The sequence below is a fragment of the Carassius auratus genome, chromosome 9, assembly GCF_003368295.1.
Source record: "Carassius auratus strain Wakin chromosome 9, ASM336829v1, whole genome shotgun sequence".
In the NCBI taxonomy this organism is placed as follows: Eukaryota; Metazoa; Chordata; class Actinopteri; order Cypriniformes; family Cyprinidae; genus Carassius; species Carassius auratus.
The window spans coordinates 35,087,458-35,105,765 of NC_039251.1; the positions used below are offsets into that span (position 1 = coordinate 35,087,458).

Below are 18,308 nucleotides of genomic sequence, written 5' to 3' on the forward strand. Positions count from 1 at the left end.
CATGTGCAGTGTGAACCCTGTAATCCGTTAACATGGGTGCTTAAAAAAATATTCAACGCATACGCACCGCAGACGGAGTATGTGTGAAACGGGCGTTAAAGAAGATGTGCTGTCCTGATCTAAAAAAGCTGTTTGTCAACTGCAAGCCGTTCTATTCGCCGCGGGAGTTTCACTCGTTCATTCTCGTGAGTGTTTACATCCCTCCGCAAGCACAAGAAAGCCTAGCTTTACAGAAACTCACTGATCAGATCACAGACACAGAACAACAACACCCGGACTCTGTTTTAATCATTCTTGGGGACTTTAATAAAGCCAATCTCTCCCGTGAACAGCATGTTACATGTCCCACCAGAGACAGTAATATATTGGATCACTGTTACACCACAATAAAGGACGCATATCACTCCGTTCCACGAGCAGCTTTGGGAAATTCTGATCACTGTATGGTTCATCTTATACCGTCCTACAAGCAAAAACTTAAATCTGCTAAACATGTAGTAAGGACTGTGAAGAGATGGACCAGTGAAGCAGAGCAGGATTTACAATCTTGTTTTGACCTCACTGATTGGAGTGTTTTTGAAGCTGCTACCACCGATCTGGACGAACTCACAGAGACCGTAACATCCTATATTAGTTTCTGTGAGGATATATGCATTCCTACCAGGACTTATTTAACATTCAACAATGATAAGCCATGGTTTACAGTAAAACTCAGACGTCTTCGTCAGGCTAAAGAGGATGCCTACAGAAATGGGGACAGGGTCTTGTACAATCAGGCCAGGAACACCCTGAACAAAGAGATTGGAGCGGCTAAAAAGACCTACGCTAAAAAGTTGGAAGACCAGTTTACTTCCAACGACTCAACTTCAGTGTGGAGAGGACTGAGGGCCATCACGAACTACAAGACACCATCCCCTTGCACTGAGGCTAATCAACGACTTGCTAACGACCTGAATGAGTTTTATTGCAGATTTGAAACCCCCAACACCCATTCTGACCATCTCCCTACACAACCATTAACACATCCTGCAATCCCACCCTCCACACCTCCTGCTCTTCAAATCTGTGAAGATGATGTGCACCAGGTCTTCAGGAAGAACAAAAGAAGAAAAGCACCAGGCCCAGATGGTGTTACACCAGCCTGTCTGAAAATCTGTGCTGACCAGCTGGCCCCCATCTTTTCACAGATCTTCAACAGATCCCTGGAGTTGTGTGAAGTGCCTTCCTGCTTCAAACGCTCCACCATCATCCCCATCCCAAAGAAACCCTAGATAACAGGACTTAACGACTACAGACCTGTGGCGTCTACAGACTACAGCCGTTAGTGTCGTCATGAAGTCGTTTGAAAAACTGGTTCTGGATTATCTGAAGGACATCACTGGACCCTTACTGGACCCCCTGCAGTTTGCTTACCGAGCAAACAGGTCCATGGATGATGCAATCAACATGGGATTGCACTTCATCCTGCAACATCTGGACAAAACAGGGACTTATGTGAGGATCCTGTTTGTGAACTTTAGTTCGGCTTTCAACACCATCATCCCAAAAACCCTCCAGACCAAGCTGACCCAGCTCTCTGTTCCTAGCTCTATCTGTCGGTGGATCACCAGCTTTCTGACAGACAGGCAACAGTTCGTGAGACTGGGGAAATACACATCAAACAGCTGCTCCACCAACACTGGTGACCCTCAGGGATGTGTTCTCTCCCCTCTGCTCTTCTCCCTGTACACCAACGACTGCACCTCTAAAGACCCCTCTGTCAAGCTCCTGAAGTTTGCAGACGACACTACAGTCATCGGCCTCATCCAGGACGGTGATGAGTCTGCTTACAGACAAGAGGTTGAGCAGCTGGCTGTCTGGTGCAGTCTTAACAACCTGGAGCTGAACAAGCTCAAAACAGTGGAGATGATCGTGGACTTCAGGAGAAACCCCCCTGCACTCCCCCCACTCACCATCATGAACAGCACTGTGACTGCAGTGGAGTCATTCAGGTTCCTGGGGACCACCATCTCTCAGGACCTGAAGTGGGACAATCACATTGACTCCATTGTTAAAAAAGCCCAGCAAAGGTTGTATTTCCTTCTCCAGCTGAGGAAGTTTAACTTGCCACAGGAGCTGCTGAAACAGTTCTACTCGGCCGTCATTGAGTCTGTCCTCTGTACTTCAATAACTGTTTGGTTTGGTTCAGCAACAAAATCAAACATCAGAAGACTACAGAGAACTGTTCGGACTGCTAAAAGGATTATAGGTGCTCCCCTGCCCACCCTTCAAGAACTATACATCCAGAGTGAAGAAAAGGGCTCAGAAAATCACTCATCCCTCAGATCCCTCATATCCAAGTTTCTCACCAGATTCTCCTGTCCACCCTCAGAAAGATGGGGATCTCTGGAACTGCTCTCCCGTGGGTTAAGTCCTACCTCTCTGACAGATCCTTCAGTGTGTCTTGGAGGGGTGATGTTTCAAAGTCACACCACCTTGCTACTGGGGTTCCTCAAGGCTCAGTACTTGGACCACTTCTCTTCTCCATCTACATGACGTCATTAGGATCTGTCATTCAGAAGCATGGCTTTTCTTATCACTGCTATGCTGATGACACCCAACTCTACTTCTCATTCCAGCCTGATGACCCGACGGTAGCTGCTCGCATTTCAGCCTGTCTGAGTGACATTTCTAGCTGGATGAATGATCATCACCTTCAGCTTAACCTTACAAAGACTGAACTACTGGTGATTCCAGCTAACCCATTGCTTCATCACAACTTCTCTATACAGCTGGGCTCGTCAACCATAACTCCTTCGAGGACAGCCAGAAACCTAGGAGTTGTGATGGATCATCAATTAAGCTTCACAGACCACATTGCTACAACGACCCGGTCCTGCAGGTTTGCCTTATACAACATTAGGAAGATTAGACTCTTCCTGTCAGAGCAAGCAACCCAACTTCTTGTCCAAGCTCTTGTTCTCTCCAGACTGGACTATTGTAATGCTCTCCTGGCTCTTCCTGCATGTACTGTCAAGCCTCTGCAAATGATCCAGAATGCAGCAGCGAGGGTTGTCTTCAATGAGCCAAAAAAAGCTCATGTTACTCCTCTCCTCATCAGGTTACACTGGCTACCAGTAGCTGCTCGCATCAAATTCAAGGTACTGATGTTTGCCTACAAGACGACCACTGGCACGGCACCAACTTACCTAAACTCACTGGTTAAATCCTATGTGCTCTCCAGAAGTTTGCGCTCTGCAAGTGAACAACGCCTTGTGGTGCCATCCCAAAGAAATTCAAAATCACTCTCACGGACCTTTTCCTGGACTGTGCCCAGCTGGTGGAATGACCTCCCAATCTCAATTCGTACAGCTGAGTCTTTACTCATTTTCAAGAAACATCTAAAGACTCATCTTTTTCGCCTGCACTTAACCTACTAACACCAGTACTTTTCCTTTTCTTGTCTTTTTCATTTAATAAAAAAAAAAAAAAAAAAAAAAAAAAAAAAATTTATATACACCTGGCTATGCGTTCTATACTAGACTAACTGAGACTTGTCATGGCACTTGTATTCTGTTGTTGTTCTCTTGTTGACCTGACTGCTTCTATTGTTCTCATTTGTAAGTCGCTTTGGATAAAAGCGTCTGCTAAATGATTAAATGTAAATGTAAATCCAAGTTACCCCATCTTTGAACTTTTGCCATCAGAGCCTCATGAACAGTTAAATGTTCCCCACTTATGCTTATGCAAAAAAAAAAAAAAAAAAAAAAAGTGCAATATCCTTATATTTATTTGTTACCCCTCCGTCCTAGTACATCCCTGCATCTCACACAATCCTATTCCATTATCATTTATAGCACAATTGTTTATACACTTATTTATTTGCCTACAATTTTATTTGTATTTTTTTTTCTGTGTGTTGTTGTCTCTGTGTACTGGAAGCTTATGTCACTAAAACAAATTCCTTGTATGCGCAAGCATACTTGGCAATAAAGCTCTTTCTGATTCTGATTGACTTATACCAATTTGTCTTCCAAATACACTGAGTCTATCAAAGTTGCTATTTTTATCTATCAAGATAGCAAGCATTTCTACTGCCAAGATAAATAGAAAAGGGGAAATGGAACATCCTTGTCTTATTCCTCGTGAAATGTTGAATCTCTGGGATGTTCAAAATGAATGGGATATAGAACTATTGATGTCTTTATATAATATTTTTTATAAAAGAAATACATTTCATGCCAAAACCACATTTTTTCGAGGGAGTTGAAATATGAAATTATGTTCGATCGTGTCAAATGCCTTTTTAAAATCCAAAAAGAGAATATAGCCATCATCCTCAATATATTCACGATAATCTAAAATATCTGAAACCAGTCTGATGTTATTATGTATTGACCTACCTTTTATAAAACCAGACTGTGATTCACTGATTATTTGATTTATATTTTTCTTTAGCCTACTGGAAAATATATGCGCTATAATTTTATAATCACAGTAGAGTAAAGTGATGGGGCGAAGATGATCTATGTCGTGCATCTTTACCCGGTTTGGGGACAAGAGTAATTAGACCTTGTTTCATAGTTGAAGATAGTTAATTATTTTGGATACATTCGAGAAAGGCTTGAAATAATAGTTCCCTCAAATCTTCCCTAAAGAATTTATAAAATTCGGAAGTCTAAAACTGATCTTTTTTTTTTTTCTTGAAAATATTTTATTCATATTCAACATACTAGTCTATGAAAAAAACACTATATACATTTACTATAATACATTTTTGCATTAAAAGTAAAGTCTAAAACTGATTTCTGGCGTAGCCCGGATCTGTCTGTGACGTCATCGGCGTGCGCCGGCGACTAGCTGCGACGCGTGTCGGCGTTTACGCGTGTGAGGACGAGCAGCACGTGAAGAACAGCAGCAATGGCATCGACTCAAGAAGCAGAGATAATTTTCGCTCAGAAACTCGCGTCTAACGAGAAGCCCGTGAGGAGCAAAGCCCTGGTGAAGCTGAGGAAGTACATCATTGCGCGCTCAGAGAGAGCAGAAGGTAATGAAACACAACACGTGCTCTAGCTCATGTGAAGTTACCCTGTTATAACTCTACCTGTGACACGTTATTGGTGTTGTTCTTTAAAACCACTCATAATGTCATAATGGCACATGTCTCGTCTGTAGTGTGTGTTGTGGAGTAATGCAGGCTGGATAGTGTTGAATCCACTAGAAGAAGACACATGTAACTCTAACAGTGTGTGTTACCTGAAGTCTGGACATCTGAATATAGATCAATAATGCATCATCCACCCTAACAGCAGTTTTGTAAGCGGGCTCCAGTTGATCACACAGTAGATGCTCAGTAAAACCGGTCTCTCAAAGACCTTCATCATCTGAGCTGTTAAAGCTGCTGGTTTATAATGAGAGAACTCAGTGGTGTAGTACAACACGTGATGTCTTCAGGAGAGGGAACCCTTCCCAAGCGCAGGGACTCAAGATGTCATGGGTCAGACTTTAAGAGCTCCAGCACTGAGACAATCATAAGATGATCTTAAACCTGAAGGAGGATGTACAGGGGTGCTCTGCTGTGTAGCATCAGGAGGCAGCAGCAGCATCATGGTGTGTGTGTGTGTGTGTGTGTGTGTGTGTGTCAGGATTCAGTGAGGAAGAGCTGCTGAAGATCTGGAAGGGTCTGTTCTACTGCATGTGGATGCAGGACAAGCCACTGCTGCAGGTGAAGAACACACAGATACACACACAAACTCATAAACATTACACTCACACACACACTACTCACTAGGGATGTTCATATCGGTTATTTTTCCTAACCAACAACTGATGCTCGTTAATTGATTATTAACGTTAACCGACAAGTTTATTTTAAATTAGAATTGACCTGTTAAAAATACTAACATTTGTTTCCCGTGGATTAATTTTACATGCATAGAAATCATTAAACAACAGAACATGAGGATTCACGTGTTTTTCTTATCACATCACGCACCTGCAGCGCTTCTGCGAGCGGAGAAAAACATAGTAAAGCTAAGAGACATATACAAACTAATAAATAGGCCTCTACGAGAAATATATTTTTACTTAAATAATAAATTAAGAAAATGAATAAAACCTGTGCAACAAGTAGCCTATGCAGAGTTTTGGTTCGTTTTTGTGCTGCACTGACTCTCGCACGCACAATCACCCTAACACTCACACACATACTGCACACTCACTCTCTCTCCCACTCACACACATACTATACACACACTTTCACTTGCATACACTCTCTCACACGCGGACTCACTCATTCTCACACACTCTCACACTCAGTTACACACTCTCTCTCTCTCCTGCTGTGCTCTCAGTAACCGGACTGTGTGTGTGTGTGTGTGTGTGTGTGTGTGTGTGTGTGTTTGGGACTTTAGGAGGAACTGTCCACAAAGATCTCCAGGCTCCTCCACAGCTTCCGGACGCTGGACAGCCGTAAGTTCACATGTACAGCTCCAGCACAAGAACATTCATCTGCAGCGTTGTACAACTTCTCAAACGAGTGTGTAAATGTGAACTAGAGGAACACAAGTATCTTTCTGTTAGAGATGAACAGGAGAGTTTGGCTTCACCTGAAGCTTGGTGTGTAATGAATTATTGAATGTATTCATCAGGGGCATCATAATACCTCTTCAGAAATAACTAACCAAAGTTATGTGCCGCAATATTTACAGACTCTATGTTTCCTCTGACATTGTGTGTCATTTTAACACGTTGTATTTTTAAAATGTTTCACTTAAATTTTATTGCTATATGCGCGTGCACACACACACACACACACACACACACACACACACGAAGGACAGAAGCCGTGTGAGTTCTGTCATACAGTGGCTTGCATGTGTCTTCTGAAGGATCTCGTTATAATGGGAGAAACTGTAAATAAAGAACTGGAGCCATTTGGATAAACTGTAAGACTGTTTTGGAGGTCATCTAATTTTTTGATCATAACTTTTAAATGCAGTTTTTAAAAGTTAGATTAAATTTGTACTGGAAGAGTAAGCCCGCTGCTAGCTGATCAAACTAGTTCTGAAAGTCTTAACCTGGTGGAGAAGTTCATGCAACTGGCCCCTGGTCGTTTCAGTCTGTTTTGTGTAGTGTTCTCTTTACTTAAAATATTACCCTTTTAGACTGTTTATTTATTTTTATATATTTGAGGTCAGAGGTGTGGGAATGGGCAAACATTTTTTGGTTAGCGTTGCAGTGTAGTCAGATAATACTGTCTTAAATAACCTGCAAAGCACTTCATCGTTTATAACTTGGGATTTTGACCAAATATGTTTAATCTTGATTTTTGTCAAATGTTGCAACAAGATGTTATTTCTTCAAGACTGTGATTATTATTATTATTAATGTAATTTATTTTATTTTTTTAGGACATAAGGTAGTAAAATAAACCTAAATTAACCTAAAAATAGCTCAAGGTATAGGTTTGATAGGACTGAGCATGTGGAGCCTATGTTTTAAAGCAGTTGTGTGTGGAGCACAAGCCTGATCCTAACATCTGCTCTTATCTGAATGTGATCCGCAGAGTTCCTGTATTTGAAGACGTTTCTTCTGACCATGAAGAGAGAGTGGAACGGCATCGACAGACTGCGGATGGACAAATTCTACCAGGTCAGTCCTGGACTCTGACTGTACCCGAGCACTAATGTACATGCGCTATTATAAATCACAGCCTTGTCTTTCTGTTCTCTGTTAGCTGGTGCGCTTCGTCTTCCGAGAAGTGTTTGAGATGCTGAAGAGACAGCAGTGGGAGTCCAGGTAACTGTGTGTGTGTGTGTGTGTGTGTGTGTGTGCGGTGTGTGTCTGGCACAGTCAGCCAGAGCTTCAGCGTCTGTGGAGATGTGTTAATTGACTGAATACACAAGAGATTCTCCACACGATGGACATTTTGAGTTCAGAACAGAAGCTTCATGGTTCGGTCAGAAGTGTTGTGTTAGTGTGACCCCGTGACCTCTGACCCTGACCTCCTCCTGCAGGCTGGTCACACAGTTTCTCCAGCTCTTCTCTGCTCAGCTCCTGCACAGCTCCAGTGTGGCTCCGGCCGGACTCGTCCTTCACGTGCTGGACCTGTACATGACTGAGCTGGCCCTGGTCGGCTCGGCTGAGGTGAACACACTCGTCTGTACATGCTCTCCTCTTCTGTGGTCCGTGTCAGTCAATACACACTGTGTTTGAGATTATATCACATCCAGATGGACTGAGGCGTTTAGATGAAGACCTGTCACTCTGATCCAGACATGGATCCCATTCATCTTCAGAACACAGTTTAAGATGTTTTAGATTTGATCTAACCGTCACAGTCCTGTTTGTCTATCAGCTAGTCATTACTGATCTAACTCCAGTATAACACAGGGCTCGTGATACTCTAGTAATCCTCATGTGTGTGTGTGTGTGATCTTCCAGCTGACAGCGGAGCAGAACCAGACCTTTATTGAGCCTTTCTTCAAGACTGTGGCCAAAACCAAAGAGTAAGACCTCCACCGCTTCACTCAGATGATAGTTGAGATTACCCTTGAGTGTTTGAGCAGTTCTCTCCCGCTAACTCTACTGAATACCTCAGGGTTACTATACTTGAGCAGTAATTAAGAGTTGAGGGACACACACACACACACACACATCAGGTGTTCATGTCTGCTCCTCAGTCGTGTCCTGCTGAAGGCCATCGGCAGCAACATCTTCAACACCATCGTGGATCAGGTTCCCTTCGCCATCCAGGATCTGCAGAGAGAGATGGGTCAGAGCGCAGAACTGGACTCCAGCGACGAGTCTGAAGAGCAGCAGCACACGGACGAGACCGAGACCACAGCCCTCTCACACAAACCTACAGGTACACGCGATAACGGGAGGATAATGCTCTATCTGAAGGTGTCCTGGTCACGTCTACTGTCTGTTATAATAACAATAGATTGAGAGTAAATGTGATGTTGTGTTGTTGGTGTCAGACTGTGAGGAAGAGGATGCTCTCTCAGAAGATGCTGATGATGAAGACACATGTGGACCTGTTCTTCAGGTGTGTGCAGTTTCTCTTGCTGTCTAATGTTCTGAAATGCAGAAAGCTGTTGGATAAGTTTACAGTAGAGTAGCATGAACAGATCATCAGAGACTCCTGTTTAGAGAGATCGAGACTAGTGCTAATGTTTCTCTGTGTGTGTGTTATTTGTCTTGTCCAGTTCGACTACGGGGCAATAGCTGACAGTCTTTTTGCGATGGCCAGTCACTCGAATATACAGAGCTTCAACAGATCCAAGATTTACAAGTTTGTGAAGATGTAAGTGTTGATGAAATGACTGGTGCAGACAGTGAAGCTGATTAAAGTGTCTGCTGGATGTAATCTAACGCGTCTGATCTTCTCTTTCTCTGTGGGGTGAAGTTTCCGAGACCTGAGTGAAGGTGAGCTCTCGTACCAGCGACTGCTTTGAGTTAAACACGTTCTACTGGGGTCACTCACGACTGTTTTCTGTCCCATCTTCAGGTGTGTTCCCTCAGGATGAGGTGGAGAAGGTGTCCTCTGAAGAAGAGGACGTGGATGATAACGGCAGGAAGAAGAGGAAGAGGAGGAGACAGAGGAACAAGGGGATGAAAGATGAAGAGTCTCTGAAGAAGTCTGAAGGTTTGAGTTTGAATTGATTGGATTATTTAACACATTAATCAGTTTAAGGATAAAAATAAACCACTGCATCAATGTGATGTGATGACAGCAGTGGACCGAGATCATGTGTCTGTATTTCTCAAATGTTTTTAACACTTATTGACATTGTTTAAAGCTCATTCCAGTTTGTCAGCTGTTGATTTATCTCCAGCAGATCTGTCTGAGTCGACGGCTGCGTCAGATCACACCGACACATCACAGGACACCACACCGAAGAAGAAGAGCAAGAAGAAGAAGAAGAGGAGTGTTGAGGGTCAGCAGACCGCCCCCTCGGAGACACAGGACAGCACAGGAGCAGCAGAAGAGAAGCTGGAGTCATCAGTGTGTGACAGTCAACAGGAGAGCTCCTGCTCAGAGCCTGCCCTTCAGCTCAAGAAGAAGCAGCGGAGGAAGAGGACGGTTTCAGGGAAGACCTGTGAAACAGCAGAGGAAACAGATCACTGCTCACAGATGGACATCAGCATTACATCAGCAGAGATCGTGACCGCTGGACCGCAGAAGAAGAAGCAGAAACTGAAGAAAAAGGCAAAAGGAGCAGAATGTGAGGTGACCGGCTCTGTCTCGGACGTCCCAGCTGTAGATGTGTCCACAGCATCACAGACCCAGACACACTCCGCTAAAGCCTCTCCAAAAACACCAGTGAAGAAGAGAAAACAGAAGGACGTGGTCTCAGACCTTCCAGAGACAGAGACCAATGGAGACGCGGAGACGGTCCCCACAGAAGGACCATTGAGAACCAAGAAGATCAAGCAGAAACCATCATCTGTGCGGGTCAGAGCAGAGAGGAAGAGGAGGGCGATGGAGGACGAGGTCAAGCCTGCACAGCTGAACGGACACACGGAGCAGACCAGAGTCAAGAGACACAAGACCATCACCGTAAGTCTGAATTCGTTTTTATAGTTGTTTTAAATGTGGCCGATATCAGATTTCTTGTTTGAACAGATCATGGTTCTGTGCAAAAGAACAGGGTTGCCAGGTTTTCACAACAAATGTTTATTTACCGTATTTTCCAGACTATAAGTCACACTTATTTTCATAGTTTGGCTGGTCCTGCGACTTATAGTCAGGTGCGACTTATTTATCAAAATTAATTTGACGTGAACCAAGATAAATTAACTAAGAGTCATGAACCAAGAGAAATCATTACCGTCTCCAGCCGCCAGAGGGCGCTCTATGCTGCTCAGTGTTCCTGTACATTACACTGAAAACAGAGCGCCCTCTCGCGGCTGGAGACGGTAATGTTTTCTCTTGGTTCTAAATAAATGTGACTTATAGTCCAGTGCGACTTATAGTCCGAAAAATATGGTACTGCATTCTGGGGTAAAAATTGCATTATTGCGGTCGCTTCAACCCACGGAGTTGAAAAACATCTTGCAGCACCAGAATGTTATAAAAATAATAAAATAATGTATTAAAATTAAATGCAATAATGTTACCAACGGCAATGTCTATGAAGGGTTAACATTTGTGTTGTCAATCAAAAAATTAATTAAATTAAACTACTCTAATTAATCACATTTTCTGTAATTAATCATGACAAATTGATCAATAATATATTGTCATCATTTCACACTGAACCCCCAAATGAATGCAGAAACAACATCAAATTTTTATATTTTAAATATTTAATGACATCTCTTTTCAAATAATAATAATAATAATTCCTTACATTTATATAGCGCTTTTCTAGGCACTCAAAGCGCTTTAAGAGAGGGGCTCTCGTGGCACTCTGATAGAGCAGCTCATAGATGGAATGGTTCGTCTCGAAACAGTATTATTGAGAGTCATCAACTCAATCTGTGGAAATAATGCTGGAGCACTCTGGGGAAAAAACCGAGAACTCAGTCTCATATGAGAGGAGAACTCCGGGCTCAGAGTAGCGTCCTCATAGGCGACCTTTTTTGGAAAAAGGGGAGCGCTGCTAAACTACCACGAGAATCACCCAAATAGCCCCTCATGTTGAGGGAAGATTTGTATAAACAAATACACACTGGCTGAATGGAGCACAAAGAACCAAGGTCTAATCATCTCAGGAAAGGGAATGAAGCTGAGCGCGTAACCCTTACTATACAGGATTTCAGAAAGTTTGCAGAGTCTTGCGTGCACACTTACCATTTACGTGGATTTTAGAAAGTGCGGAAAGTGTTCACGTGCACACTGACCACCATGTGGTTTTGAGAAAGTACACAGAGCTTAGCGTGTGTACTTTAAGGTTCCTAAGCATCGCAGAAGTGCAAGGAGAGGCAATCTCAAATTTTACAAACCTCGGGCGAGGGGAGCATCAGCTGAGGCAGCATATACAAGAAGACTTCTGTAACTGCCACCTCCACTTCCTGCTAGATGCGACAGCACCCCTAAGCGGCCAGGAGACCCATCAGTGTGACCTTGCCGGACATCCATGAAATTCCCTGCAGTGCTGTGCCAGGCCTGATGATCAAGGAGGCTCCCTCAGAAACCTGTGATCTCAGACGCCTAATACCGGAACATGAGTTTATTAGTAGACACGTAACCACCAGCAATTAAATACACATAAGTATATACAGAGAGGGTTACATTCACTCACCCACCCTCCTGCGCTGGAGCCCTGCTCAAGGGGCACCTCCTTTTAGTCTGGACCTTCAGTCAGGTGGTTGCTATGAACATAGAACCATAAAAACATCATAGGTCCAGTATAGGAGACTGTTATGCGAGAGGTTTCCACCTAACCTCGATCAGGTGGAGAGCTGGTGGTTACAGGGGAATTAGGAATGGGAGGATAAAAGCAGAAGTTAAAAATCCCCAAAGGGAACGAGTAGATACCTTGGTATCACTCTGATTCGGACGAGAATGCTGCCTCGTCTAGATCACCCTTAGGTTCTGCTTACCTCCTCGTGACCCACGATTCCTCTATCCCCTGCCCGCAGGTGGGGGAGGAGCGCGAGTTGTGACACTAGCCTTCTGTGCCCATCTTTGATCCTCAGATCGAGACTGGCCAGGACCCCTATGTTGTTTGGGCTCAGACCTGGACCTTCGTGGAACGGAGGATCTGAAAGCAGCAGAGTGCGCCTTCGTCTCCCTGAACTTCTCAAATCGCCGTCTCAACGGAAATAACGGAAAGTTCAGAAGGCCAAACCTGAGCATTGAGCAGAAAGCATTTTTTTCCTCCAGATGTCTGTTCATCCACAGATGTCTCTCCGCTGCCACCATTGCCGCCATAGTCCTGCCCATGGTGGAGGCAGCCTGCTTGGTAGCACGGAGAGAGATCCGTGGTGCGGCGCAGCTCAGCTACCTGATCGGAAAAAGGCCCTCGTCTCTATCCAGGTCTCTGAGCAGATCAGTCTGATATGCTTGAAGCACCAGCATTGTGTGTAATAAAGCCACAGCCTGACCTGCTACTGCGTATGCCTTGCCATTTACGCAAGATGATTTTCTGAAGGGGCTTAGATGGCAAGGAGGGAGATTAAATTATTTATAAATTATTTATAAAATTTTTTAGCTCTTTCTACAGGGGGCATTCCCTCCTAGCCGCTTTCGTGCATCACCTCAATGCCGGCAGATTACTTTCATGCCGAAACCGGTGGATGCAAGAAGAAAACGGAATCTTTCATTTCTTTTTAATCTCTGTATGGCGATCATGCACAAATAAAAAGGCTCACCTGAGCTGGAGGGTTATGGTCAAAAGGTTTTCCTCCTCAAAGACATCGCGTGCGTGCTCTTCACCCAAACGAATGACGCAAAGATCGCTTGTGTCATCGGGTGACAAATAACGCCGACACGGATGCACACATCGTCTAAACGCTTGCTAGTTGTCGCCATGATAAACAGAGAAAGATCGCTCTTACCGGTTCTTTCTGATCCACACTACAAACAGAACAGTCAGTGAAGAAGATGATAATGACGTGTTCTCCCGGTGCTTGTTTATAGTTGTGCCGGTAGTGACGTCGGAGGCTGTCGCCGGCCAACAAGTTGGTGTTTTTTCAATGTATGCTTCAGACACGGGTCACGACGAGGTGTTCCCCATAGCGACCCCTAGAGGACGCAGTTCGAAGTTCTTTTGAAAGGGAACACATTTTTTGATAATACTGCTGATGATGTCTCTATTATATGCATCTTCATCTCAAATTTAGCCATTAATTATAGCCATTCAACATTACAGTATAATTATTTAGGGAACTTTTTTAACATTTATCTAGGGTCTGAAACATAAAACGACTTTAATTGAATATAAAACACTCCTTACATAAACTATAAATTGTTTATGCATAAACTATATAGATTAAACTTTCTTAAGCAACAAAAGTTAAATGGCGACTAGAACAGTCGAGTGATTTCTCTTAGTCGTCTCTGTGATTTCCATCAATGACAGACTTCAGCAAGATTCACTTTAAAAGCAGCGCTGTCTCTTTAAAATCTGACGTGCGTGAGGTATTTCTGACACATGTCAGGTTTTCTCCCTGCTCTTTACCAATATTTTGGACTTTAACTCATTTAAGGCCATGTTTAAAAAAAAATCACTTGCTAAAACTGTGTATTTTGACTTGTGTGTGTTTTTGTCGCTAGCCAGCATACGTTCAGCCGAATGCACAGACTTTCAAACTATACTGCATTTGATAATCCCCTTCATCCAGTCTGTGTTATTTCTGTGCTATGACGGATAACACTGTCTTTATACTCGTTTTAAACTAAGGTTGTGGATATCTCATAACTCCTTCAAACAAGCTCTTGTCAACACTGTCATCTATTGTTGTGTTCTCCAGTAGATTGTGATGGTTGCCAGGTTGCTTCAAAACAACCCCTGGCCATGGGAAAGCTGTTGTCTCTTTCTGATCTTTTCCGGCTGGCCCGGGCCAGTGTTGCCACCTAGTGGACAAACTAACTTAATGAGTGCAAACACGATTGAAGGCATGTATCCGATCTGCAAGTACTCGTCTGACAGGCCGGATGAAGGGGATGATTGGCCCGCGTTCTTCCAGCTGAATAGCCCTGGTTTAAATCATTGAGTTCAGACAGAGAACAGGAGATCATGCTGATACACACTTCACAAGATCTCACAGCTGGATTACACTGCGTTTACAAGCTCTGTGAAATCAGATGTTCATCAGTCATTCAAAGATTTGTTGCATATCTGCAATCTTTCAAACAAGAAAGTATTATAATGTTTGGCTTTCTATTACTAATAATATAAAAGCCTTAGCCAAGCAGAAAAACGTATCTGCCTATATTTAAAAAAATGTCACATCAGTCAATATATCGGTCCACCACTAGAAATTATGCACAGGCAATAAGACAAATGAATAAGGAGCACATATGGAAGTGCTGTTCACTGTCAAAAACAGATCGCAGTGTCACTGAGCTGTTAGGCTTTCTGTCAGCAGGAAGCTGAAGAAGATGTGAAGGTGAAAGAGTTTGTTCTCCGACAGAAGAGAGCTCCCACACCCATCTTCTGTAAAGCTGCAGGACACACACACGTGGCCAGTAAGAAGGTACAAACTCACACTGCAGGACACACACACACACACACACACACACACGAGGTACAAGCTCACAGCTGTGCTGAAGAGAGAGTAGTGATGTCACTAGGACTCAGACCTGGGGGGGGGGTGTGCGTGTGTGTGTGTTGCTTAAACTCAATCTTTTTATTTTTTATTTTTCTCCAGGTTTTGCCAGCTTCAAAATCTGAAATGAAGAAAGTTACATTTGGCCTCAAGAATAATAAAACGATGGGTATGTATGTGTCTTGTTGTGAAAATGTGCTGCTGATTATAATTAGACCAATGAAGGCATAACAGACACTAGAGTTAGGTCTAATATATATATACCTCAGATCAGTGGGTCCCAGACGTGTTCTTCTCATTAGTCCCTTTTGAGGAGTGAAGTTCTTCTGAGTGTGACTCTGAGGACAGGCCTCATGTCTGAACAATGTCACTACGCTGAAGATGAGGATACTGAGTGTTTTACCGCTCCACACCGGCCCTCTCAGAGCAGAACTACTGCTCCTCATTCATTCTTCAGCTCTGATTCATTAATCGCTCTGTCTAGTGCTGTGTTATTATATGACCGCTGATAACAGACCGCTGGAGACGGTCCATCCATCTCTCACTGAATGACACAGAATGAAATCATTTAACTTCTTACTGAGAGCTTATGTGCCAGGAACTAATCTGCTTTCCTCTCTCTCCCGTCAGAGTTCAGAAAGACGGACCAAAGCTCGCTGCTGAGTCCTGCCCGACAGTCTGCCGTGCCCTTTGACCCCAAGAGGACACCGAAGTCTGGGGTGCTGAAGTCTCCCACCTCATCCCCTGCGCTCAGGAAGAGAGCCATGGCTGCAGATTTCTTTTAAAATAAAGCTTCACATCTTGTTCTCTGTGAATTTGGTCTGTGGAAGCGATGCATAAAGAGATGTTTTATATTCACTTTTGAAGTGTTGACTTTTTACAGACATGCAGAATGAGAGTTGCAATATTTCAAGGTGTCCTTTTTAAAGAATATTTGGATCATTCAAGGTTTCAGGAAGCTCTGAACAAGGGCTGTATGGAGTGAACCGAGTCAGAAGAAGATCAGTCCTGAAGACAGTGCTTGTGTTTGAGGACAGAGCTCAAGTGTTCAGTTTATCAGCCATCTCCACTTATCCCAGTTTGTCCATTTATCTGCCAGAGGTCATCTTAGTCCGTAGGTCACAGGAAGCAGTGAAGACCTGATCCACATGTTCTGTGTCTGAGAGACGAGTCAAACCCAGAGAAAATGACTCCTAGAAACCATCATACATTTGATCTTGCAATCATTTCTTATCTTTTTTATTAGGTATTCAATGAAACAATCCAATAGTTGTTGTTTCATCACTTGTTTTCTATTTTAGGATTATTTTTCAGATGTGTGTACATGTGATACAGAAAACCGTACATGCTAAACACGTTTGTATTCCTCTGTTCCAGATGTGAAATATATAAATGTGATATATCTGAATAAACCCCTCCTAATTAATGTCTTCAGCTTATAAAAGAGTGCCTTGTCCAAATCCCTTACTGGAGAATGGCTGAAATCAGGGTCCTGTATCTGGAGGTAGAGGTTCTTCTAGACTTTGGGATCATCTCTGGTGGGATCTCACATGAATCAAAGCTTGTGTCCTGTACGGGACGAGGGCCAGCATAGCACCCTGGGGAATAAGACACGACCTACTGAAAACTGAAATGCCATTTACTTTGTGGATTTGAGGAGGTTTTATTTTTTTTTATTAGACTTTAAGGACATAGCGTACAACTTTAACAAGACTTCATGGGCTTACATTACATTTACATAATAAATAAAACAATAATACTTAAAAAAAACAAAAAAAAACATACCCATTCAATTTTCAAGTAACTTCAGCTCTTTAGTGAATAAAATGGTATCTACATTAATATCAATTCTTCATAGAATTGACATACATGTTTTGATTCAATATATAAGATATAGCCTTTGGATGTTAATTCACAATTATTACCAGACTTCTGTTGAATATATATATATATATATATATATATATAAAATATTTCCAGATTTTTTTGGAATGGTATAAAAAAATAAAAAATCTTATGGCTAATCTGAACACAAAATGAACATTTTTCATCATTGTCCATAAATGTTGATAAAGTATAGTTATTAACAAATATGAAATACTTTCAGATGTACTTTTTCAAGGTTTGTTAGATATACAAAACTGAAAGGGAAGAAGCCATGCTTTTTTTCCAAATAATCTGAAAAACAAAAAATCGATCTCTTTTCATAAAATGCATTTCTAATAAATGTATTTGTGCTTCTTACACCCCATTTAAATGAAGAAGGGGTTCAAGTCTACAAATGTTAAGGGACAACATATGGCGTCTCATTAACATCAATAAACCTGTTGGAATGGCCTCTATCACAGAATAATTCTCTCTGTATTTAATAGGAAATACCCATTTATTAATACAATGTTCATAAGAAAGCAAAAATCTGATCAAAAAGGTCAGATAAAAATTTATTTCTTTATCCTTTAAGTCAAGTCACCTTTATTTATATCGCGCTTTAAACAAAAAACATTGCGTCAAAGCAACTGAACAACATTCATTAGGAAAACAGTGCGTCAATAATGCAAAATGATAGTTAAAGGCAGTTCATCATTGAATTCAGTTATGTCATCTCTGTTCAGTTTAAATAGTGTCTGCATTTATTTGCAATCAAGTCAATGATATCGCTGTAGATGAAGTGACCCCAACTAAGCAAGCCAGAGGCGACAGCGGCAAGGAACCGAAACTCCATCGGTGACAGAATGGAGGAAACTGTCTAACTCTTTTTAACTCTGTAAATAAAGAGATTTCCTCTTGACTGTAATACAAACATTATTCACATGATTGCTTTATGTGGAGAAAAGTCATGCACATAACATTACTTCCAGGCCTTGTTGATAGAAGTTAGATAATGGGGGGTTCATCCAGTTAGGCATTAAACTGGTTGACTGATGCTGTCTGAAACTTCTCCTTCAAAGTGCTGTCACACTGGATGTCAATGAGTCCCAGCTGAGTGTCTGGTGTCAAAAAAGTCTCAAATTCATTTAGATGCCCCAGAGAGTCGACTGTGAACGTGAGGTCGGCCAGCCAGTCCGTGTCTTGTGATTCAGGGAAGTCATCAGTTTTGACAGTCA

The 18,308-nt window shown here is 42.6% G+C and overlaps 1 protein-coding gene across 4 annotated transcripts; it reads left to right on the top strand.

The window, feature by feature from the left end:
- The first annotated feature begins 4,808 nt into the window (after positions 1-4,808).
- Positions 4,809-16,648, top strand: rrp1 (ribosomal RNA processing 1). Of its 4 annotated transcripts, none has more exons than XM_026272716.1 (16): positions 4,809-5,026; positions 5,625-5,704; positions 6,393-6,450; positions 7,547-7,632; positions 7,718-7,779; positions 7,998-8,127; positions 8,425-8,489; positions 8,664-8,848; positions 8,964-9,031; positions 9,192-9,289; positions 9,392-9,411; positions 9,494-9,631; positions 9,822-10,546; positions 15,010-15,132; positions 15,307-15,373; positions 15,835-16,648. In XM_026272716.1, exons 1-16 carry the CDS (start codon positions 4,900-4,902, stop codon positions 15,987-15,989), a joined length of 2,187 nt encoding a protein of 728 aa, XP_026128501.1. In that variant the 5' UTR covers positions 4,809-4,899; the 3' UTR covers positions 15,990-16,648. The 4 variants fall into 4 exon arrangements, with proteins under 4 accessions (XP_026128501.1, XP_026128504.1, XP_026128502.1 ...); XM_026272717.1 differs by having other exon boundaries at positions 4,810-5,026; positions 9,825-10,546; XM_026272718.1 differs by having other exon boundaries at positions 4,811-5,026; positions 15,025-15,132.
- The last annotated feature ends 1,660 nt before the right edge of the window (positions 16,649-18,308 follow it).

Bases quoted from the DNA above. Each gene is read 5' to 3' on its own strand.
- rrp1 (XM_026272716.1), top strand. From the start codon at position 4,900: ATGGCATCGACTCAAGAAGCAGAGATAATTTTCGCTCAGAAACTCGCG. The intron at 8,849-8,963 runs GTACACGCGATA...TGTTGGTGTCAG, and splicing joins CCTCTCACACAAACCTACAG to ACTGTGAGGAAGAGGATGCT. The intron at 9,632-9,821 runs GTTTGAGTTTGA...ATTTATCTCCAG, and splicing joins GTCTCTGAAGAAGTCTGAAG to CAGATCTGTCTGAGTCGACG.